The sequence below is a fragment of the Phyllostomus discolor genome, chromosome 10, assembly GCF_004126475.2.
Source record: "Phyllostomus discolor isolate MPI-MPIP mPhyDis1 chromosome 10, mPhyDis1.pri.v3, whole genome shotgun sequence".
Classification (NCBI taxonomy): Eukaryota; Metazoa; Chordata; class Mammalia; order Chiroptera; family Phyllostomidae; genus Phyllostomus; species Phyllostomus discolor.
Window position 1 is genome coordinate 29,124,361 of NC_040912.2, and position 24,924 is coordinate 29,149,284.

Genomic DNA, 24,924 nt, shown 5'->3' on the forward strand with positions numbered 1-24,924 from the left:
ACAAAGAAAAAATAATCAAGGACTTTTCTAGATTATCATTAGATATCCTTTTTATGTAATTTTTATAACCCCACTGAAGCATAATCAAGCAAAGTCCAAATGCATGTGGAGAGCATTTTAAGGCAATGCCACAATGGCTCTGGTGCCCAATCACTCCTGTGGCATAACTAATGCGGCCGCACGGTTGACAGCTGTTCAATATAGCTTCTTGCCATTAATTAGGGCAGGATGAGGCATTATTGTTCGTGGCATTAAAATGAGCCTCATGTATTACTCAACACCATCTGTTTGTGTGAAATTCCATGGTAGCAAGGAATTTTGCCAGATCAGTGAGTTTAGAAATGCGTGGGTGCTCGGTGGCAGAGGGGGACGCACAGACATAGGTTTCAGAGCGCTACCAGACCACCGGCCAAGGATTGTAAAAACTGGACAGCCCCGTGCAGTCTTCTTGCCAGAGTTCCTCAGCAACATGCATTAAAGTTCAACATGGAAAGGGGATACCTTTTCTCCTTTGCCCCCAGGCATGCCAGCAGCGCCCCTCTCTCCAGGGAGTCCACCAGGACCAGGTGCACCAGCCGTGCCCGGAGTACCGATGGCACCAGGTTCACCCTTGGATCAAACACATGTGAAATCAATTATTTCAGTGGCAAGAGAAGAAAATGAGAATGCAAACTCTTGAAGGATTCCAATGTGTTAGACATTTATTAGAACGTTTCTTAGAAAACATTTCTTAGAAAGCATCATTGCCTCCTCAGAGACACAAGGAGGACTCTGAAAGGAGAGAGAAGGTCACGGAGGAAGGTGCTGTTGTGACACGGTGACTGAGAGAAGAAGGTAGTGAGAGTGGCGCTGGGATTTTTCCGTCACCTGCTCCTCATCCTCTTAAAGGAGGCAGGCAGGGGAAGGGAAGGGACAGGATAATGGAAGGCAGACAGGGAAAAATACTTGCCCACCAATTTTTGAGAATGTCTCTTAGCCTAGAAGGAAATACGGAAAGAGACCTTAGGAACTGAGGATATGTTGACATTTTAATCTCCTTAAGCATGGGCACTATAGCTTCCATTTTTAACAGAAAGCTTTACAGTTCCACAGACTTGAAACCTGTTGACTAGCTTCTGAAGTACTACCTCACAGAACCAAGTTTACTTCTTGTTTTCTACTCTCTTTCTTAGCTGGTGTTTATTTTTTTTTTCCAAAATCCTTTCACACACCAAACTAGATTTTGCAGTAAATCTTTACATTTTTTTCCCTTAGAGGTAAGAATCAGAAGTAATATCAGTTACTTTCTCTTCATTGTGGTTGAAGTGATCTGTTTTTCAGAAATGTATCGTTTCACGTATTTTAAAATCTGAACCACAGATTCTATTTTGAAACACAAATTTTCAGGTTTATGTTTTTGAGGTGAGTATACTGTCCAATTAATTTTCATCATTATAAATTCTCTTATTAAAATTTAGACTACTTTTTGAAATTTTACTTTATGAGCAGGATAGTGAGAAGGTAAGAGTTTGTTCTCTAAAAATAGTGTCTAAATGTATCTGATTTTTCTAGATTAAAACAGAAGCATAAACAGTGTGATGAAAAAAGAGTGAAAACCCATAGTAATTCATTTGTGTGTGTAGACCACTGGGATTCCGTGTTTTAGAATAATTCAGGTCCCCTGGAATTGGGTTGTCAGACACTGAGATGGACATCATCATAGGACTGGAAATAAGTAAGTACTCTGAAAGAACAGTTAGTTTACTACTTAAAGGATCTACTTATTCTGGAGAATAGTGGGCCAAACCAGCAACATGTAACACAAAAGTTACCTTGTTTCCCTCAGGCCCTGGGGGTCCAGAAGCACCTCGGCTTCCAATAGGACCGGTGGGACCGACAGCACCACTTTCACCTGGAGGACCGCGCTCTCCCTGTGAAAGGGATCAGAAGAGGAGTTGCATTGTTTGTGCTTTTCAGAGACACTGTTTTACATACCAGAGTTCATACTTGCTCAGCTTTTGCATCCTGCTTCTGCCACTGATAAGCAAATTAGAACTATTGTTCTCTAATTTCTCCACTAGTAAAATGAAGGGATGGGATTACATAATCTTGAAAGTCTCATTCAGCTCTAGCATTCTGTGACTACAACTCCAAAACTTGTTGCTCCTAGAGTATAGAATTCAACCTTTGGAATTAATTTACTTTTTCTGTTTGTTTCCTTTTTTTTTTTTCTTCCTGGTCATGGATCCATAGGCAAAAAGAGATGCCAGGTATGCATAGCATTCAAAGGGAAATATTGTGTCATTTTAGGTGAATAACAATGGGAGGTGTAAAGAAGATTACATATTATCATATCTATGCTCCCTTTTTGCAATTGCATGCAATAAGGTGTAGCAGTTACAGTATTTAACAGAGGAGACATACATATGTACATGCATATGTATTTGTGTATATATCTATCTATTTAAATATCTCTCAATTTGCATGTAAATATCATTATGAAATAATATTCCACGGTCCAGAATATTTAACAGATAAGTCCACACTGCAATTGTTTCAAAGCCCCTTATTCTAACTTGGTCCTATGCTACGTTAATTCTATGATATTGAATTTGTTTGGATATCCTACATATGCAGCAACTAGTCACATAACAGGTCACTTTAGGGGCAAGCTAATCATTCCAGATATTCTAATGACCACAGACAAACTAAATGCACTTGTTTATTCCTTTATTTGTAAGAGTAAACTCATGATTTCAGCTTTAGACTTTGAATATCAGCACACACTGCAAAAATTGACTTTAAGTCTTAGTAAGATATTACTTTCCCTTGGCTAAGTGTGAGCCACTATCATAAATACATCATGTTTGTCTATATAAATTACTGAATATAATACATATATTAGTTCATTTATATTTCTTATAAGTGTGGTTTTTCAGTAGGAAATATGATCAATCAAATTTAAAAAATTTGTTGTCAATTTCCAAATCCAATGCTGTCTACAGATTACGTTTGACGACAGAAGAGGGTCAGGAACTTGTTGCAAGGCCATCAGTATTTTGCAGGAGAAAACAGTACTTGTTTTAAAGAAGCACACCCAGATGTTTATGAAAGGTTTGTTATGTAATACTTACTCTAGGGCCAGCAGGACCAGGGAGACCAAATTCACCAGGGAGACCCTAGCGAAACCAGAAAATAAATAAATCATGAGATTTATGTACGTTCTTTGAATCTACTTATGAATATGATATTTAGACATGTCATAATGAGTAAAATAAAACCAGATAGGCCCTACCTATATGAGTATGTAAGTACATGGGCTGTTAGAAAAAGTGAAACTCTCGCTGATCAAAGCTTTATTTATCCTAGAACTTGGTATCCGGAAATTTAAGTTTCTCATTATTTAGTTCATTGCTTTTAAAAAAGTGACCAAACAGACTCTCTGCTTTGGTAACATGATACATAATGATGAACAGTATCAGACATTGCCTACTTTTAGCTATATAACAGACTGTTTTTCTTAATTGAAATGACCGTATTATACACATTACCTAGTTAAATTGCATACCCAAGTGTATCTCCTTTATTATTGGCCAGCTGTCTCCTTAATGTGCCCCACTGTTGACAGAGGAGACCAGGCCACATAATGTAGCTGAACTGAGAAACATCCATCACAATCACAAAGAAAATGACTCAGAGCTCATGCTCTGACTGTGGATAGCAGCATCATGTGCGAATGCCAAGAAAAACATTAAACGTGATTTTTCAGGGTCTACTTTGATGAAAAATCAGTGCATTTACCGTTTCACTACAGAGAAGGACATAATTTATATTTTAACATTACCAAGAGCAACACAAAAAATAAGGCTATTAAGTGGAATGTTCATCGATTCATTTTATTTCCGTAGTGTGATGTTTCACTCAACCCTTAAAACAAAGTAATTTGATCAAAATTGGGTAACTTGGCTCATTCTCTTTATCAGTATTGACATATGCAGAACACTATCATTAACGTATGAAATATGAAGCTTCCTTTTGCATATTGCATATTATAATTATCCTGCAGTAGGGTACTAAACAGGGGTACTAAAGTACTAAAGTACAGGTACTAAAGTCCCGAGTTTAGGTGAATTTACTCTAGCTTGTTTACTCACCCTTTCTCCTGGCTTGCCAAGCTCACCAGCTGTACCTGCGGGGCCAGGCAGTCCCTAGAGGAAAGAAATACCACTTTCAATCTCATGGCTATCTTCAGGGGATGTGCTGATAATTAGGTTTCGGGGGAAACTATCTAATATCAATATGGTCACTAACTATTGTGTGTTATTAAAGCATTAGACAAAAGTTGGCCTTGAAAAAAATGCAGCTTCTTCGCGTTGGTTCTGAAATCATGTGCTCTGTGGTGGTGAAGAGCAGTGTGGAGATCTATGCTGGGGACTCTGACCCAAGGCAGTGTTCTGCAGGCCTTAGATGACTTACCTGGAAGCCTGGAGGACCAGCTGGGCCTTGTTCACCTTTTCCACCTTGGACACCCTGAAGTGATAGGAAAGACAGCATAAATAATGGTATGTGCCACCATGACTATCTAGTGACATTGCTTTTGGACTGGAAAAAGAAGATGGTTCTTTTGCAGGACTAGATTTATTTTAGGGAAGAAAAGAACAAGAGTGGGGGAAATACTCACTTGTAGTCCAGGAGGCCCCTGAGCACCATTGTTTCCATCAGGACCTGGAGCGCCCTAAAATGTTTAACAGAAGGGTTCAGAGTTACCCTGGAGTTGGGCACTTTAGGATGTCTCAAAGCTTCCCGCATCACTTGCTCAAAATAAAGCTTGTCATTTGGGCATGAACTAAACTCACGGTGGGTCCCCTGCCAAGGCCCAAATACCAGCTACTAACTTTTGATGTGGTTCATGGGAAGTCCACAGATGGAGGGCAATTAATGACAGCTAGGGAATGCATTAAATAAAATCTGAGTGCATCATCTTTTAGACTTAATATATTCTGTTTTGTTATAGCTCACTTCCTTCCGAGTGTGGTTTGAAAAGAAAAACATTCTTTTTAATGGTAACATCAGCCTGGGGGCTGTCACCTTGGAAAGAAAGTGACGGCCTCCCAGGGAGTGTTTCCTGGGTGAATACTATGTGAATAGATTGCTTGGAAGTTAGCACCTACCCGAGCACCAGGGAGACCAGCGTGTCCTTTTTCGCCAACTTTGCCAGGTTCACCCTATAATAAATATTTAAAAAATTATACATTTACTGTCAAATTAATCATGATAATTTTGAAATGTTAGTTTCTCGCTTTTTTTTTTTCCAGATGCTTAGGGTGTGAATTTTGCTATCTAACGTAGGAACCATCATTCTGTAGCTCCAAATACAACAAGGTGCAGCTGTGTCTGCAAAGCGTGACTCAGGAGATGGGTTTTCGGCAGTGTACAGTGCTACACCAGAGTTCAGCTTTTAATTTGGTCAGTGGCCTGCAATTTTCCCATGTTGGGAGGAACCCCCCTGAAGTGGGGCAAACTAAGACAAGGGAGAAATATTAGAGTTTTGGTGAAATGTGGCCAAAAAAAAAAGTGCCAAGGGAGAAGAGATTGTGGTGATTCTTACACTGGGGCCTTTGGGTCCAGGGAACCCGATGTTGCCAGGCTCTCCTCGTGCTCCAGCTGGGCCGATGGGTCCGGGCCTGCCGTCGATGCCAGGGAGGCCCTGAAACCAGAGTTTATTTAAATGTTACTCAGCATCAACAGGGTCTCACGACCTCGAGCTTGTGATGCTGCCATGGGATGAAGCAATAGATTTCTGAATGAATGGAACTTCCTGTATAAAGTGTCGATGAATTATGAATCCCTTTTCCTTTTCTAAATAGGAAGCCAGTACACACACAGCCAGTCAATTTCATATATACACAGTTCCCTCTCTCCTCTCTTTTCGAACCCTTGTCACCTGCTTCAATTTTCTCTGCCATGTTTTTCTTTTTCCTTTTCCCCTTTCAGCACTGCATTCATTTGGATTCAGTAATTATAATCCATTACTCTGTGTTCCCAGATGATGTATGTGGCTGATATTTATTTCCAACGTGTTCATGTATAAACAAGCCACAGAACAGACTTGATGAGAGTACAATGAGTGTCCTTGAAAATATAATGGCAAATGAATGACACTTACCACGGGACCTTCTTTACCAGCTGGGCCAACACTTCCAGGGGCACCGGGAAAACCCTATGAAGCAAATGGAGATGTTTTCATATTGACAATTTTATGCACACACTCCAATTAGTATGTGCATGAGGCTCCAATTAATTGTAATCTCACAAAAGCACTTCCCCCCACTTTTTGTTTGTTGTCTAGGGTAAATCATTAGGAGTATTAGCCACTAGCTGGGAAATATGTAAAGAGCCCTGAATTCATTTTCTCTCTATTTGTTTGTGCCTTTCCTTTTACTGAATTTTAGTACAACTGATCTGTTTGTAGATCTCTCAAGAAATTGTTAAGAACATATTATATGGGCAAAATATATCATGTTATTTGCCCATACTAGGAAAACAAATACTTTTAGTAAACCATTTTCAAGATGAATTTTTATTGCTGTACTTGGTGTCTTTATTACTTGTTTATGGAATAATTACAGTTGATATTTATCCATACGAGATAATGGAGGCAAAAAATCACTCTATTGCTATGGATTAGCGTGTCTACAGATCTAAAGGTCATTTCTTCACAGCAAGTGTGATGCTGAATACATTATAGCACTTTGTGATTGCTGGAAGAATGATTTCACTATGAATCACATAAAATGATAATGTATAGTCCTAATACGTTTCATGAACACCTTATATAAAACTCACAAATTGAGATAAAAGATTCATGCTGATAGAAGAACCAACCTAATTTGGATATATTAAAATAAATCTATTCTTCCCCAAACCTTATAGCCATTGTATCAAGTAATAAATAGGAAATTTTTAAGCTAACCAAATTTGTAAAAATATTTAGTAGGCTTTGATGAAGTTAAATTTAAAAAAAGCAACTATCAGCAAGCCTACTAATGAATTTACTTTTGTTTTTTTATTGTCTCCTGCAAATATTCATTTCTTTAAAGAAGGAAATAATGCCATGTGTGATTTGCTTGGAATCAATGTGACACTTACTCGGGGTCCCATGAGGCCAGGCTCTCCAGGGCGACCAGAATCTCCATTGGGACCTCGGGCACCAGCAGGACCGGATGGACCACGACTACCAGCAGGGCCCTATTAAAAAGAAGGGAGAGGGGCAGGGCTAAAGTGAATAACACACTACCACCAGAAGCTTCAAGTTCTTTCCCAGGAAACGAGTGATAGACTACCTACCATGACACCAGCTCTGCCATCAGCTCCAGGAAGACCACGACTACCGGGATTACCCTGTAAGAAAATACATGAAACAGAAGAGAATTGGAGACAATCCTTTAATAAGGTAGGACTTATTAAAACATGGCATGATGCAAAAAAGCTAGATTCCCTTAAGGGGGGGATATGAACACAGACCATGTCAAAACCTTTACCCAAACCCCAAAGGAATGCATGGAGGAAGCATTTTGCAAAAGTAGGTCAACATTGTTTCCAGACCAATTTTATAACATACCAAAATGAGGGTCACTGATTTAATAAAGCATATGGAAAGCAGATGCTTCCTTCGTCTGGAAAATGCACTCAATAATTCTGACCAATTCCCAATGAAAGGATGTCATCATCTGCCTCTGGTGTGTTTGGGTGACAAGAGCATTTGGAACCTACTCTCAGCCCAGCAGGTCCTGGGGGGCCAGCGGGACCAGCTTCGCCATTGGTGCCTCTCTTTCCTTCTTCACCACTGGGACCAGGAGGACCTTGGGCCCCAGCAGAGCCCTATTTAATGAAAAAACAAACAAACAAAACACAGAGGAGGGGGGAATAGAAAAAAAAAACAAAGGAGGGGGAATAGGAAAAAAAATTTATGTTATATCCAGGTAGGGAAAAAGTGGTAACTTTTTAAAAAAGTCCAAGTATGACTTTTTGTTTTGTAAAAGTAATAATTTCATAAAATTGTGATCATAGAACTACTTACGGGCTCACCCTTGTTACCACTGTCTCCTTTGGAACCAGGGGGACCGGGCTCACCCTAGGGTGGAATACAAGACAGTGATCAAAAGACAAGCATTTGTCACAACCCTCTTGCAGATAGATGCTTTGCAATGCTTTTGGATTAAGGTAAAGAGAAACTCAGGTTCTCTAAGAAATGTGTCCGGTTCATATTTAAATGGCTCACAGGGGAATAGAGTTGGAAGGGCAAGACTGCTCACGTAGAAATGTGGCTCGCTGACCTTTAGGCAGCAATCCGGGAGAGCAGGGGAGGCGTGTCTGTGTGTGTTTGTGAGAGAGAGAGAGAGAGGGAGACACTGAGCACATGTGCATATGTACTTAGAAAAGAAATACAAACTAAAAATTCTAAGGCAGAAAATATAAGAATCATAACACTATAAGAGGAAGTTCAGATGGTGGTGAGATGATGGTAGAGATAGTATTTCAGGAGGATGAAAGCTGCAGCCCGACCACTTACAACGAGTCCTCTAGCACCAGTAGCACCAACAGCACCAGGAGGGCCAGGAAGACCACGGGGTCCGGGGAGGCCAGGAGCCCCAGCAACACCGGGCAGGCCCTGTGAAGGAAAATGCAGAGTGGTCAATCATGAGGCCACTGACAGGAGAGGCAGCTCTCACTAAAATGCCTTGGAAACCACAGCAGTGAACCTCGGCCATCCTCCCCTCTCTCCCCTCCTCCGCCCACCCCTACCAAACACTCACAGCAGCACCCTTAGCACCGGTCAGGCCATTAGCTCCAGGGTTACCCTACAAGAAAAGGGAAGGGAGAAAGACATCAGTTAATAGGAATATTTCTCTTCTGTTTTGACCCCACCTTCGCCCTTTTTTCCTTCCACTCAGTGAAGTTAATGACAACGGTTACTTACAGGAGGTCCAACGGGGCCAGAAAGACCTGGGAGACCCACTTCACCACGGGGACCCGCGGGACCAGAAGGACCAGGGTTACCGACAGGTCCAATTTCACCCTAAAAGAGGGAACGACACTGGGGCATTAGCCAGCAAAAACTGAAACAGCATGTCTCTATTTTTAGGACACCAATTTTATGAATTTTCTTCAGAATTGCAATCATTTTCCTTATCTGGTCTGGTACCACAAAATTTGGGGCTGGGTTCTTATTTTCCTGGCCTGGGTCTGCCATCCTGGCTACCACTGCTGCCTTCACCTACCTTTGTCTCCTCGTGGTGGAGACTCTGGATCTCTGCTAGTCAATCCCAACTGGTTGGGAGGGTATCTCAGAGGGCCCCATGGAATCCCTTTCCTTGTTGCTATCTCTGTCTATGCTCTTAGTGCCCAAGGGCAGAGAGATGATGTACTTTCAAGTTGGAGTGAGAAAACTGGTCATTCCACATCTTGTCAAGGTATTTGTTCTGGAATTAACTATCTGCAAGCACAGGGTCTATCTTGCTCATCACAATAAAGAGTTTATTGAGGTAATGACAGTGGTCACCCGGTTTTTACCTTGGGGCCAGGAGCACCTGGGAAGCCTGGAGGGCCAGCAGACCCAAGGGGACCCTGAAATCAAAGCAGAGGGTGGTAAGAAATTTCCTTTCAGTAAATTAGCAGCACAACAACAGAATATGGAAGAGTTTAGAGGGGCTCAACCTTATTTAATATTGGCAAAGAAAAAACTGACAGCTAGTCTGCTGTCATTGGTATCTTAGCAAAAAAGACATTGAAGGTATCCAAGGTCGAGTAGATTTTGCTTTATATATCATTCAAAAGTCCCAGGGAGAGTATGTATGACTGGAATCTCCAAAAGACCCACTGAACACCTGGCGAGCTACCTAACATAGTTCATAGGGGACCAAGCAAGAAGACACCTCCCACCACACACTCTTCAATGTCAAGACTTACAGCAGGACCCACAGGACCCACACTTCCATCACTTCCACGGGCACCCTAGGAAGAAAAAAAAGAGAGAAAAAGTCAAGTGGAAAGTTAAATAGCAATTACTGGAAAATCTTTTAAAAAGATAAACATGAGGAAAAAGGGAAGCACTCACAACTGGGCCAGGGGCACCAACTCGTCCTCGTTCGCCAGGCAGCCCACGGGCTCCCTAAAAGCAGAAACATTTTCAGTAAAATCCAGAATGCTAACTCGAAAAAAGCCACGAGCATTATTTGCTCTGTCCAATTTCCAACATGCGCAAGAATCCACTAGAAATAAATAGGTCTCATTCTAATTCCAACTACGAGGTAATAGATTTCAATTAAGTAGGCAGAAGGCTATTACGGCTATTAGAAAACTACCAAAGAATACAATGCCGAGGGAAATAGTAATTACCAAAAACATTAAGGAAGTTCCAGCTTGCAAGGGGTATGCAGATTTATATTTACAACCAAGTAGTTATTACTTACTGCTTGGCCTGGTGTTCCATTTTCACCGGGGGCACCAGGTTCACCCTACACGAAAAATGATTGAGGTTTTGTTTTATAATTTATATACATTGAAAGTTACACATATAAAAATTATATCTATAGACATATATTAAGTTATACACATGAATATGTATACATATGAATATATAAAATTATATTTATAAACATATTCAGTTATACATTTGAATATATTAAATTTTATATACATTTCCATAAATATGCTAATTTTTACCCTATTATTGAACCATTCACATATTCTGCAACATTTCTTAGACATATATAGACTTTCTTAATTATGACGAACACATCGATTTTAAATATTTCTAAAATATGGGGTTTTATTTGTATGATACCAAATATCATAGTACTAGGGAGATGTGCTTGAGTGTTACCTCCCCCTCCCCAATTTCCCCCTTGGGTCTTGGATATCATTTACACTGGGCTCATATATTTGGAATTATGTCATAAAAAGAGATAGCAGCAGATAAACTGGCTTTCAATATTACCATATTTACCCTCTCTACAGTTATTTTAACACTCAATATTTTTATTTTTGTGAAATACACATGAAAATTTGAATTTCATGTATTTCTTTGGAGCTGTCTTATTTATTTCCAATCTATATCCTTATCTTGAGTAAAATCTTGGTGGTGACGGTAGTGGTGGTTTAATGTGATACCATGGTACATGCAAAAAGAAATTCCCTTCAAGATAATCTGACTTAGATATGGAAGAAACAGGGTTGGAGAGATGAGTTAAGGACCCTTCATTTCTAGGATTCTACGTGCTGTCACATTCTTTGGAAATAGGCACTAGAGCAGGAGTCAGGAATTCTAGCCTGTGTGCTTCTAACCATTAGATGTGACTCTGGGCAAGTCATTCATTCCCTTTCAGCCTCAGTTTCCCTCATCTGCAGAATGAAGAAGTCTCCAGAGCTCCTTGCAAGCTTGAACATTTTATGATGCTGTGATTAGTAGTTTGAGCTATTATATTAGGCTCCAGGGAGAATGAGCTTGACCTTATCCATTTGTGTGGCAGCTGGAAAGTTAGAACAGATTCTCCATATTCATGTTCATTTCTGGTCCCGCTAGTGTTCGTTACTCATTAATTTGTAATTACGTTGGTATTCACTTTAATATCACATTATCTCTTTAATAGGAGAGAGAACATTTTATAGTTGAAAATGCTGTCAGAGAGGAGCCTAGCCAAGAGATAACACACTTCTGAGACTTTAATTACCTAATTAAAACATTTTTGAGTGTGCACAGATAAATCACAGGAAAGAGGTTGAAAAGTGTATTGTGACATGAATGTACCTACCTAATTAGTGCATGACAAAGGAGATTCACAGTTTAAAGTAATGTATAGTGTCCTAATATCTGACTGTGTGTTTATTTACTTTTATTTTGGCTGCAGAGATTGACTGAAAGGAAATGGAGGAAAAATTATTGACATTTTTATATCAATTGTATAACGGATATTTAATTGAATAAATATTATTAATAATTGGACTCTTGTCACAGAATCCCATAGCCTGTACCATTGAGGGATTGAAAGTATAAGAGAGGGAATAAGGTACTCTTTGGATTATGAGTAGCCCTCAGTCAAAATACACTTTCTGGTGGTGATGGGAAACTACAGTCCATTGCTTTAAAAACAACTTTTCTGATCTGGTATTTACCTTAATACCTGGAGCACCGGGCTGTCCCTTCAATCCATCCAGACCATTGTGTCCCTGTAAAGCAAATGCACATTATTGAAATGTCGTCCCATCAGAGTGCTTACTCAGATCCAACATCTGCTGTCTCTGCAGTTGCTGTCTCCGAGGGGAGCCCCATGACGGCCCCTGTGGAATGCAGTGCCGGGGCTCCAGGTCCCCGGCAAACTCCCTCCACGGCCCCAGGAAAGCTCCCTGCCTCGGAAAGGGAAGGATATAGCACTAGATGCTCTCTTTTATCCTTTCCATCTTTAATAATTTTACTGTCTTCAGATTGTTGTAAATACCTCTTACGCCATTTTGTACAATTTTCTCTGCAGGGATCCTTGTTTCTTGGAAGCTATGAACAGACTGAAACCCCCCCCCGCTCCACACTACATTACTTTCCAAAGATCCTTAACTCTTTGACTCTCTCTTCACTTTGGAAAATTCTAGGGCTTTGGATGCAAATATGTGTCACCCAGGAGTTTACATACAGTTGAGGTTTTTCCTAAAAAAAACAAATCAACATTTTCTCTCCTGGGGAAAATAAAGTGCTCACCCTAATGCCCTTGAAGCCAGGAAGTCCAGGAGTTCCAGGGAAACCACGAGCACCCTTGAATAAAAACACACAGAAGATAAATAACATTTTCATTTCAAGTTAAAAGACAATTATTTCTTCCCTCCAAAATATTTCTTCTTATCAAAATCCAAGCTCGGAATAAAAAACTAATATATATTTTAAGCACAGAACAGTACATTAATTTACTCTATTTGAGTAACTAATACTGTGGTGTTTGTAGAAAATACCATTTAGTTGTTCATAGTATGCTTGCTGTCATTGATATTACATTATTTGCATTAATAAAAACTCTATACATTCTTATTTGCCAGATGCCTTCAATGAGTGTGACAAGTATGCAGCCACTTAAGTTGTCATGTGGACTGCTTTTAGTTTTAGCATCTGTCTTATCTGTGAAATGCCTCTGGTGCTTGGACTGCATAACTGCTGTAAAAAGTCTTACCTGTGGGCCAACGACTCCTCTCTCTCCAGGCCGGCCGGGTTTGCCAGGGTGACCCTAAAACATGAGAGCATCACAGGGTTAATCTTTGTTGGCAAACTGTCAGATGAAAGTGGGGCATCTTGGTTTTCACAACAGCAGTAAAAGCCATCACATAAAAATGTGGATCCAAATATATATTTAATTAATAATTATATTTCCTTAAATAAGATCCAATTAATTACTATTTCATTAAAATACTCTTTTCCATATGGGAACAGTTATGTTGGGCATATCTGGCTCTTGGCAGAATACTTAATTTGAATCTAGAAACCCTCATTGAGGCAGGAGGATTTAAATGCCATTTGAAAATGCTTAAGAGTAAATACTTACATCCTCACCAGCTTTACCGGGAGGGCCAGGTGGACCACGAGCACCTGCAGGACCCTAGAGAATGGGAGATCCATCATTTTGTTAAGGACACATGAATACATTTTTTGAAAGACATACTTATCACAAATGGGGAGAAGGTACTCACAGTCTGACCAGGTTCACCAGGCTCACCAGCAGGTCCTTGGAACCCTTGAGGGCCCTAAAAGCAAACAATATGTCATATTCCAAGCCTTTATTTAATTTGATATTTTTACATAAGAGCAATTACAAGCTTTTGGTACTTACAGGGGCTCCAGCTGCACCAGGAGGGCCTCTGGGGCCCATCAGACCCTGTGAAGAGGACAGATAGAATCAGCACCGGCAAGGTGTCATGGCCTTGGTTCGGGTTAGAGGGAACTAGTTTAGCAGTGCCATAGACATCTTGTGATGGACAGTTGAACAGAATTGTCTTGGTTTTATTTCACAGTTTTTGTCCTTCCCAGAGGAAGCGTTTAAGGACCTGACTGTCCTCCACTATTATTCTGTCTTTGCCTTTTGTCTTCTACCAACCCAAATCAGTAGGACTGAATGCGAATTAGATGGCATGGCCACAAGGCCCCTGAGGTTGTGCTTCAGGGGACATCCTGAGGTGGTTCGAATGCAGTGGAGTGGATCAGTCCCTGCACAGTCGGGATACACAGCTGCCTTTCATGCAGTTGACCAAACATTTCCCTTTGGATTCCCTTGATCATATGGCATCTCCCCATGTGATCCTTAGCTAGGAAGTTGGTATTTTTGTTGCCACGGGGACATACATTGAAAAGGATAAAAAAAAAACCTCCTTAATGATTAGAAGAAGGTTTATTATAACCTTATGAGAGTATAGCTCCTTTAAGGGCTTTGGGTGATGGATGAAAATGTCAAACAAAAGTGGATGTAATGAGGGGTAAAGGAAAAGTAAAAGATGACTGAAACATCCTACTATTATTGAAAATATGGCCCAAATGACAGCCAATTGTTCTCCCCTTTGTTCTTTACTCCGTAGCACATAGAGTAAAGCAGAGTGTTCCTAGTCTGCAAGCTGACTCTCCACTCCTGACTCCCCTCTGTAGTAATCAGTGCCTGTGCGCGCTCTCCTGCCGGGCCGCTCCTCTGCCGCTGAGAACATCACACAGACACGTCTCGGGCAATTTGCTCCTGACACAGGGCACTCTGCTGTCAGTCTGCCCCATTGTATTAGTGCCTCGAGTGAAATAATATGAATTTGATTAAAAAGCACATCATCTTAATTATAAGAATTATTTATTTGGTTTTGGAAATCGCATCGACACTAAAAGAAACTGTCACTTTTCAATCCAAATAATTTTTAGGTATACATTAAAAAATAATTTTCTCTGACAGCATGCATTTTTAATTATATTTATTCATTTTTCCTTGTATTTGCAACAATTTCATTTACATAAAAAGTAGTTTGTTTGGTAGAGGCTGTGAGGCAGACAATGCTTACTCATTAATTCAGAGGAGAGCCCTGTGGGGTTTTACAGTTATTGATTTTCCAAGATGGGAAATTATTTTAATACTTTATTGCTGCCTATATTTCCTATTTGTGAAACACGTAACTGCTGATTACATGTGTCTGCGAATGTGAGTGGATGTGCAAGTCTAAATTATATTTTATTGATATTTAAAAGTAAAACAATCTGCTTTATGCCCCCCAGAGAGGGGTTCCAAAGTCAGGGGAACTGAAATCCATATTAATTTTCTAGGCTTATTTAGCCTTTTTTAAATTCGTGCTTTATTTTTCCCTTTTAGCTTCTTGAAATGTAGGTACTGATTTAAAACTGACTAATGTCCAGCCTTAACTGAAATGGCTAATTTCAAATACCCAACATAAACAAAGCCAAAGAAAATCTCTAATTCTTCATTTCCTATATGAATGTTTTAAATTACCAGGAAAAGCCAGGAAATTGCAAGTCATCAATTAAAGGCACATTACTTTCAAGTGAGAGTTTTAATTTACAGAAAATATTATCTTGCCCTTATAGTATATTAGTTTATTATGGTCCATTACTTCCAGCGAAACATCTTCTTTCGAAGATAGAGCACCAAACACATTGTCCAGTAAGATTTATTTTTCAAAGACTGTGTTAACTTTGGGCAGATAAATACCTTTGTTTGGAAACAATTAATTAAAATCACTAAGCTGTATGTGCGTCTTAAGCTACAGTGTTAATCAACTTAATGTTTTTACATCAATGTATTTTCCTTCAATTTTATACATACTAGTATAAATTTTGCATGCTCACGTCAGTTTTTTTCCTTAACCCCTCTCCCTGATGCTGGTTATATTGCTCACGTATTAAAGATAGACCATTGTTTCCATAATCATATAGGACATTTTCTAAATGTTACTCAAATTATAGGATATATTAAATATTTGTGCTGAGTGACGTGCTAAATTTTACTCACTTTGTCTCCTATACTGATTTGTAATGAATAGACTTAAAAAGGAATTTTTATCAAGATGAATAAAAGGAAAGATCCCCTACATTTCCATCTCCCTGAGGGAGGGTAAGAACCTATCACATTCACTTTTCTATCCCCAGTGCATGATACAGTTTGGAGTTCATCGAAAGCAGCTGATAACCATTTGTTGAATGAATTAACATTTTATTCAAGTACTAGATGCATGATACTGTCCAATACCAGACGTCTGTCTGGAGGTGATTCCTAGTCTGTCACAACCACTTGCATGACCTTGGGAAAGGGCTTACATCCTTTAGTTATAAAACTTAATAGTTCTATGTCTCTAAGTGTTGCTTAAAATTCTAAATGATGTTCAAGTATGTAAAAAATGATTACTCAGAGTGATCACTCTCTTGAATTAAATTGATTTACCTGAGTTATGATTACTGTGTCCAGAGATTATTTCTTAGGTATAAATATCTGATCTATTCTGTGGAGGCAAGTTTGTAGAGAAAATTGAACCCCCTTAAACTAGGCTTAAATTTTTTAAAAATTTTCTTAAAGATTTTATTTATTTAATTTTAGAGAAAGGAAGAAGGAGTGAGAAAGAGAGGGAGAGAAATATCAGTGTGTGGTTGCCTCTCACATGGCCCCCACTGGAGACCTGGCCCACAATTCAGGCATGTGCCCTGACTGGGAATCAAACTGGCAACCTTTTGGTTCGCAGGTGGGCATTCAATCCACTGAGCTACACCATCCAGGGATGCTAGGCTTAAATTTTTATAGTTTTGAATACAAAAAGTTGCTTCTTTTATCTGATTTAAGAATTGACTGCTAACCTAAGTAGCTAAATAAATGGCAATGTGAACTTTAATATGAAAGAAATTCTCTGTTCAGTAATTTTTTTGGCTAAAATAAAAAGAAAGAAGCATACCATTGGTCCAGGGCCACCTCCAACTCCTTTCCCATCAAACTGAGCAGCAAAATTCTAGAGGGAAGGAAAACATATATATAACATTAAACATAAGCATATAAATAACGTAATTACTAGCCATGTAGTTCATTTTCTTATTTTACTGGTGAAGGTTTTTCTGTTGTTGTTTAAAAGAGAGCAATATTTTTGCTACAGTTAGTTTAGAACATTTTAATGCTTTAAGAAACTTTCAGAAAATATTCCATTCACTTATTTTTAACTTTTTAAGTTAAATGGGAGGATAGGTTCAAATTATCTAGTCCATCATTATGAGGGAGAAAGTCTAGGATTTTGTTGGCGATATATTAAATTAGTAGGTTATTTTGTGAGAATTAGTTTATTTATTATGCTGGGCTCTCATCCATGAACATGAGACCTGTATTTATTTAACATTGTTTAATAAAATTTTCTGGTTACCCCCCCCCAAAAAAAAAAGAATTCCATATCAAGCTAAACTCCTACAAAGTCAGGGAAATACAAGTTAAAAATTTAGTCTGCACTTAGTTTGAAATGGGAGCTTCTTTACCTTATTTTTCAAATCTTTTCCTAACCTGTGAACCCTCTCTCTCCAGCCCCAACCTCTACACTGAGGAAGGGGGGCTTTTGAAGCTTTAAAAAGTCACTGAAGGACCCTGATCAAATAAGCAGAGACCAACTCTGCATATTCCACTTGTTGCCCCACTTCTTCAGAACTACACAATATGACAAAGAGAACTTTTTCTTGCTTGACTTTCAAGAAAGCTATACAGAGTTCTCAAGTCGAGAGGAAAATGAAATTAAAATGCCCCTTAAAGATTAAACGTTAAAAAAATAGGTCACAGTAATAACTTTACCATTAAAGATCTCTCTTACAGTGGTAGATCTATTAAAGAAGGTGCTCTTTAATACACTCAATAGATAAGCAATCATAATAAGATCTTTGGGGGAGAAAGGTCTTATTTTACTGGCATACAGTTGAGTATTGGAATCAGGCTTCTGATTCATATTGCTAACCAATTAAGCAAATATGTTTTCCTTCCTGCAGTGTGGCCATTTGGCACTCATTCCATTGTTAAAGACATAAAGCTAAAAGAAGATATTAATGAAAAAGGAAAATGTACTTTTCTCAAATTAGTTTCAAGCAAATTAAACCTAAAAATGCTTGAATATTGGTTCAGTAGACTTCAAGCCAAGGAGAATAAAAAGAGTAGGATGTTTGCAAAATTGCTTAAGAGCAAGAATTTCAGTTATAATTCAATCTAATCAAGCTCTTTAATAATGCAACACCTCTTATTTGTGCCCTACTGATAAAAGATATTAAATTCTCAAATTAAGTAATGGTCGCGAGGGCTGCAGCTACCTTCAGTGCACACAAAGACCAGCCCTGTAATTGGCATGAGCTCACAAAGGGAACAGGCACAGCTGAATCTCGAGTGCAGAAACTGAAGAAATGCAGTGAAATATACTCATAGCCACAGAGCAAATTTAACAGCTAAAAATAAATTCCACAATTAGCCTTCTTCCAATAGAGGTATAAGCAATCAAAGTTAGTTAAAAGTTAACAATACTTAAGACACCTTACCCCGCCAAGCCCAGGGGGGCCAGGAGGACCAGGGGGGCCAGGAGGGCCTGGGATACCATCATCACCATCTTTGCCTGGTGGGCCTGGTGGACCCTGTTATGTAGAAAGTGAATTAGGCTGGGATTAGATAGAGCCTATAAGAACTTATACATAGAAAAGGATACCTAAGAACACACGTGGTAAAATCAGCTGTTCAGATCTTTCAATGTGCAAGTGGTGTGGAAATTTAATATGCCATATTTGCCACTGATTGGAATTGACTTATAAGGAAAAAAAAGAAATTAACTTATAAGATGGGTCTATTTTAGAAGGAGGTTTAGTGACATATATGAAGGAGAGATAACACAGGGCAGTTTCTCCATGAGGAGGAACTCGGCCACTGAATATTAATTCACAGTGGAGCTCCAGTATTCAAATAAAGATAGAAATTGTAGCTAACATTTATGATTCTGTAAATTTCACGTGGGTAACAGTGCGCAGTGATGAGCTGTGTATATTGATTGTCAGTTTCTGACTGTGATGAGCTTATTCATTTGTTTTGGTAAGTTATGTGTGAATAGTAGATTAGTTAATATGATAATTAATAAAGTAATTTTATCACAGGGTAGAAAATGCTGCAGGTTTCCTACCATTAACACTATTTATGTCATTAAAGTAATATACTGACATAATGCTACCTCTAATAAATTGTCTGAGTGGAATGCATTTAAGTCTGCACTTATAACAGATAGAAGATACAGGTACTTATATTGGCAAAAGTGTCATATAATGCAAAGCCGTGCATGCCAAATAAGCATAGCAGGGAGATCTAAGCAAACCATGAATACAGTGTAAGCCTAATTTGCACATTTATGACAGGCTGACTGCTATTTCACTAGTATTCCCAGGCTACATAATATATCTTACTTGAAAAGCAAACAAATGCATTAAAAAGATAAGGACTATATAGTGGTAGGGGGATACATTTCCATTACGTCTGCGTTGAGCAGGTCAACTAAAAACAAAGAAAGATAGATCATGCACAAAATATGGCTGTCTGTAATAGTTTTTGCTTTTCTGAGGGATAATCTTGACCTGAAAAGAGTATTGATTAGATATAATAATGCTCATTCGCCTCTTTTTCTGTAGGGCATTATCTGTTTAAAAGGTGGTACAATTATCTGGATATATAATACTTTTATAAATTGTTAGTATCCTGTAGTTCTAAAATGTAATTATTCAATTACAGACAAAGCCCTTTAATAATTCAAAAATTGCATACCCTTTCTCCGCGTGGTCCTCTATCTCCAGTTGGACCCTACGAGGAAGACACAAATAGCATCATTCTAAATGTCTAAGCAATTTCCAGTGAACAAGCAAAGTGGTCTTGATAAAAATTACTTTGTTAGACTGATCTAACCACAGTGTTACTGGATAATAGCTATAAAAATAGCACAATGCAGTAGATAAGAGTATATTGTTTTTATTATAATTACATGTAATTTTTTCAAATTGGGACATTGGAGGCTATAGTCTCCAGTCATTAGGCCAATATGATAACTACTGTTTTTAGAAAGATGATGTCTGTGGATAAAATTACCATTTTGTTCCATCATTAACAGGATATTTTTATAGTTAAAGCCTTTTACAATAAACTTTCATCTATTACCCATAATTAACATAATAGTCATTTCATCTCCAGAATAAAAACAAGTCTCTTTTCCTTTAGTACGAAGATCACCAGTTTATATAATGTAAATGTAATTAGAAATGATTCTGGAAGATCAGACTTTATTTTAAACATCAAAGCTACTTTATTCTATGGTTTAGCTACTGCATATTTATGTGGATAAATCTTGACAAAGTATTTTTCTTTTATAGTCTACTATAAATTTGGTAAAATTAAAAGTTATCACTGATCATTTCAGATATTATGGAGAAGTACTGGACCCTTACCTTTCTTGCAGTTCCCTAGAAAAGAATAAGTACAAGATCATTATGCGGAAAATTGCACACATGTATTTTAAAATGGATCTCATTTTCATGTAGTATACAAATATAGTTATGGAGTATATATATTGTGCATTACTATTATCTTAATATCTCAAAGTACAACTATACATTTTACAAATAAATAAAATATGTAAAGAACCAAAATATATACTTATCTAAAATTAGGCCTCAAATTCAATTCATGAACTAAGAATTTGTTCATAATTTTCTTGCAAATGATTCCAGGGGAATGCCAAGATTCTCTAGCTATGGAGTCTTCTGCTTTGTAGTAGATGATGCTAAAACCCAAACTTCCACTAGATTATTTACTCTCTGTTTCTTATGGGTGTTCTTATGAGACTGGTCTTATTCAGTAGTCCCGCCCATTTTAGAAATTGGGGTGGGTACTTTCTAAGGCTGCCAGAAAGGTTTGACCACATGTAACTCCTGGTGATTTTCTTGGGAACCCAGGTTAGTCAATGTAGCCTCCCCTTCCTTCCCCACAGAGGACATTACTGTGGCTAAGGCAAAGTATAAAAAAACAGATTTTCAAAATAATTTTACGTACCTCTTGTAGAGCTGTAGAGGAAAGGGAAAAGTAGGAAACAATTATTAGTATTATTTCATTGACCAGTAGCAGTGATTACCAACCAGATATATTAGTCTATAAAATTCACTTACCTAACTAAAGACCCAAGTGTATTTTTTATTAAGCATATTCTAATGACTTGGAAATTATGTGGGTCAAAAGTATGGTAGGGACTAGCAGGGTGATTTGCATGCAATATTAACGTGTAACTATTTTGAATTAAATAGTTAATTATTTACTGATTTATAAATCTGTGAAATAATAATGTCTGAAGGATATTTATAATGTTTAGTAATTAAGGTGGTAAATTGCACATGTAGCCAGACCAGTAGGTTGATGAGGAAATAATTTATGGTTTAGATAATTTTTGATACAAAAAAATATTTCAAAGAAAGAAAAATTTAGGAAAGTGTGTTACCTAAACAGAGTCTGGTTCTTATAAAACACTAAAGTTACTTAGTGTTTCACTGAGTTTATACCATTCTTAATGTCCTTTTTCAAAAGGTCTAACTGGCAAACTAGTCACTATGAAAATGGATTCATTTAGACATCTGGAATTTTGCTTTAAATTGGTTCACTTAAATTAGCTAAGTTCATTTTACCAATATCTGTCACTTGTTTCCCCTTGGAAGGAATCGTTCTGTATAAATGGAAAAAGTGTGGATTAAAAATCTTCAAAAATAATGGGGAAAATACACTAAACTAATATCCCCTCCTTAACCATAATTGCTGTAAATTCTTAAGACTGAATCCCTTCCCTACAGTATAAAAATGATAGGTTAATGCAGGATATAAGTGTGGCCAAGCTGGCAATAAGATGAATCACCCCTAAAAATTGCTTTAATTAGGTGGCCAAGAAGTGTGTCATTTGGAGTGAGAACATCTGTTGCAATAGTCACAATTCAGGAGGGTGGACCACATCCACCACTGACATTTAAGGGCAATTTATGAAAATTACATTTAAATTAGATAAACGATATGTTTATTAGGTCCATCAGCAGGAAGAATAATTATGTCTGGATTTGATTAATGGAAGCCCTTATGATTTTGGAAATTTGACTTTTAATTACTCAGAATAAGCCATTTTAAAGCATGTGTGTTTGGTAACATTTATCTAGACTGCAGTTGGCTGTGGATCAGAAGGTGAGTGGCCTTTTGTATCTTCAAACTTCCCCAGGTCTGTTTTCATCTTTTCTCTAGGATCAAACTCCCCCCTTCCCCCTGGCAAGATCTCATAATAAAAATTGGCAATGTGAATTTTGTTGAGTGCAATTACTCCTTAGTATCCACAGTATGTATACTAAAAGTGGATGGAGGGAGAGAACACAGAAAAGATCTGTGTCAGTAGTGATGCGGTTACAGACATGGTGGCAGGTGGATGGACAAATGTTTTGGGGTGTTGGGTTTGAACAGAACCCCTCAAATCCCCATCAGGTCAGTATCTTTGGTAATTGGGCAGCCATTTTCGAGACAGAAACGGACTGATTTTCTTCATTCTGTCTTGACATGGCAGTCAGGTCATAAAACCTACAGCTGGAAAGTGGCCTTAGGGTCCATCTAATCTCTCTCCTGCATTTTAGAAAAGTTTGATTTGCCCAAGGTCACATGGTAACTAGGGGCAGAGTCATGGGAAAATCCCCAGTCTCTTGACCCTCAGATCAACGTTGGTATTTCCCAGCTTTCTGTGTCCAGAATGTCTGCTTGTTACTGGAAATACGTTGAAGAGGTAACTCTCAGGCTCAACAAAATACAGAGCAGATTCTGGTTAAATAATGTTACCATTTCCATGACCAGATAATGAATGGAGAAGCTAATATTACTTTTCAGAATGTATCCATTCCAAGCAGCATCCACGTTCCTTCCCAGAATCCACTGACTGGCGGTACTGGGAATGGCTTCCATCAGAAAGGCAGATAACCTCTCTGGGTTAGCCTAAGGCCTGGTCCCATGCACTTTCATGGTTCTCCCTCCAGAGGGCGCCTCTTTCCCTGCCTCCTCCTCCCCAACATCCAGACAAATCTTAAAAAACCGGAAGAGAAAAACCCGTGGAGGGTTAGTTTTATATTACTAAATCGGAGGGCTTTCTAAAGCAGGCCTCAAGTTTTACAAAGAGGGCACAGGGCAGTAATGGGCCTATTAGGGCCTCGACTTCCTTAATCACACCAGTTGTTAATACCCCATCCTCAGGGAGAAGACCTGTTGCCTTTGAACTTCCCTAACCTGAGGATTCAGATCAATTTAACAGTCTCACTCTGAGTTCAGAGAGAAGTTCCCTAACTTTTGGTGAGTCGGGCCTTGTACGTTTTCATTTCTAAGATAAGTTAAATGTTTCTTATCAATGCCGGCCTTCCTCCAAATGCCAGAGGGCCTTCCCTCCAAGCTGCACCTCGAACTTAGCTCGGGTTTTCCTTTTCCTTGTTGCCCAGCCGGCTAACCTCTCTCCACCCCTGCCCCAAACAAGCTGAAGTCACTTACATTGGCATGTTGCTAGGCACGAAGTTACTGCAAGCAGCAACAAAGTCCGCGTATCCACAAAGCTGAGCATGTCTACCACTTAGACATGCAGACTCCTTGTGTCGCAGAGCCCCTGGGTCACCGGCGGAGGTATCACCTGGCGGGCGCAGGCATGCAGTCGTGGCCAGTACCTCCAACTTAGCAGAAACCTCCTGCCGCCTTGGTGCTAAAATAATAAAGCCCGGATCTGCTCTATTTATACGGCCAAAGTTTCCCTGGCCCGAGGGTGCCTCCAAAAGCGCTTCCACCAATGGGAAGGCTGGGGCTGGGGGCCCGGGCAGCCACAGCTGGGAGGAGACTGCGGGGGCGCAGAGGAGGGAGCAAAGGGGGGAGGGACGTGGCCACGGGGCTGGCTTCTTAAATTGGTTCCATTCTTTTTGAGGACGTGGACACTTTTGAGGCTTTCAAGGGGAAACTCTGACTCGCAGTCTGCATACCTCCGCCCTCCCCATCCCCCCGCCCTCCCCCGCCCTTTCCAAGTTTGGAAACACTTTTGGACACGTCGGAGCGCTCTGCAGACCCAGACGTGGGCAGACTTTGCAGATCTCCGGGCACTGGGGCAGCAGTAGAGGGGACGGGAGGCGGTAGATCAAAGCAGGAGCTGTCCAGCCGGCCTCACCTTGTGCCCTGCGGGGCACCGGCAGTGTGGAGAAAGCCCGGAGGACGCGTAGAGGGCAGGGGAGGAGGGCCCCGCAACGTGGCACAGCCGGGGGGCCGCCCTTCTCCACCCCCTCCAGTCGTCCCTCGCCCCTCCCCAGCCCCCGCCCAGGTTTTCTCCCGCTTTGGGGAGTGTGTAAACCCACTTTTTCAGCAGTAACTCTCTGTCTCTCTGTCTCTGTCTGTCTCTGTCTCTCTTTCTCTCTCTCTCTCTGTTCTGGCCCCAAGAGGGTGACAGGAGTTTCTGTTACTGGAGGATTGGGCTGGAGCCGGAGGACGCCTACCGTTGGGGGTGGGGTGGGGAGCAGGCTGGAGCGGCGTGGCACCCAGCACTGGGGGAGATATGCTTTGCGCGCAAGCGTTGAACACACCAGACTAGACCAAGCTGTCGGGAAGTCTTTGCACTTCGCACCCTCTGCTGAAGCTAATTTTAAAACTAGACTTTGGGGATCATCTGGCCCTGAGAAATGACTGCAGCAGATGGACCAGGACACCTCTCTTATGCGGTCTCCTTTCTGAGGTTGTGTTGGAGAACCCATGCCCTCCCGTTCAGGTTTCCATTCTCCCCCTCCTCTTTTTCGCAGGCTCCTTGTCTGCGTTTACTAGCTCCATCCTGAGTCTGGATTCAGATAGCCTTCTGGTGAGACCCTCC

General features: G+C 39.7%; 1 protein-coding gene across 1 annotated transcript in view; it reads right to left on the reverse strand.

Moving 5' to 3' along the window:
- COL1A2 (collagen type I alpha 2 chain) overlaps positions 1–24,065 on the reverse strand; it is a 35,937-nt gene extending 11,872 nt beyond the window's left edge. The window contains exons 1-32 of the mRNA XM_028525178.2: positions 23,577–24,065; positions 21,081–21,091; positions 20,477–20,491; positions 19,803–19,838; positions 18,542–18,634; positions 16,942–16,995; positions 13,848–13,892; positions 13,708–13,761; positions 13,563–13,616; positions 13,194–13,247; positions 12,731–12,784; positions 12,154–12,207; positions 10,452–10,496; positions 10,097–10,150; positions 9,949–9,993; positions 9,553–9,606; positions 8,960–9,058; positions 8,796–8,840; positions 8,552–8,650; positions 8,060–8,113; positions 7,753–7,860; positions 7,327–7,380; positions 7,129–7,227; positions 6,146–6,199; positions 5,588–5,686; positions 5,151–5,204; positions 4,661–4,714; positions 4,456–4,509; positions 4,134–4,187; positions 3,114–3,158; positions 1,812–1,910; positions 502–609 (exon numbers count right to left, since the gene is read on the reverse strand). Of these exons, the coding sequence (XP_028380979.1) occupies positions 502–609; positions 1,812–1,910; positions 3,114–3,158; positions 4,134–4,187; positions 4,456–4,509; positions 4,661–4,714; positions 5,151–5,204; positions 5,588–5,686; positions 6,146–6,199; positions 7,129–7,227; positions 7,327–7,380; positions 7,753–7,860; positions 8,060–8,113; positions 8,552–8,650; positions 8,796–8,840; positions 8,960–9,058; positions 9,553–9,606; positions 9,949–9,993; positions 10,097–10,150; positions 10,452–10,496; positions 12,154–12,207; positions 12,731–12,784; positions 13,194–13,247; positions 13,563–13,616; positions 13,708–13,761; positions 13,848–13,892; positions 16,942–16,995; positions 18,542–18,634; positions 19,803–19,838; positions 20,477–20,491; positions 21,081–21,091; positions 23,577–23,646 (1,971 nt within the window). The 5' untranslated portion in view covers positions 23,647–24,065. The remainder of the gene's footprint in view (positions 1–501; positions 610–1,811; positions 1,911–3,113; positions 3,159–4,133; positions 4,188–4,455; positions 4,510–4,660; positions 4,715–5,150; positions 5,205–5,587; positions 5,687–6,145; positions 6,200–7,128; positions 7,228–7,326; positions 7,381–7,752; positions 7,861–8,059; positions 8,114–8,551; positions 8,651–8,795; positions 8,841–8,959; positions 9,059–9,552; positions 9,607–9,948; positions 9,994–10,096; positions 10,151–10,451; positions 10,497–12,153; positions 12,208–12,730; positions 12,785–13,193; positions 13,248–13,562; positions 13,617–13,707; positions 13,762–13,847; positions 13,893–16,941; positions 16,996–18,541; positions 18,635–19,802; positions 19,839–20,476; positions 20,492–21,080; positions 21,092–23,576) is intronic.
- Positions 24,066–24,924: the final 859 nt, after the last annotated feature.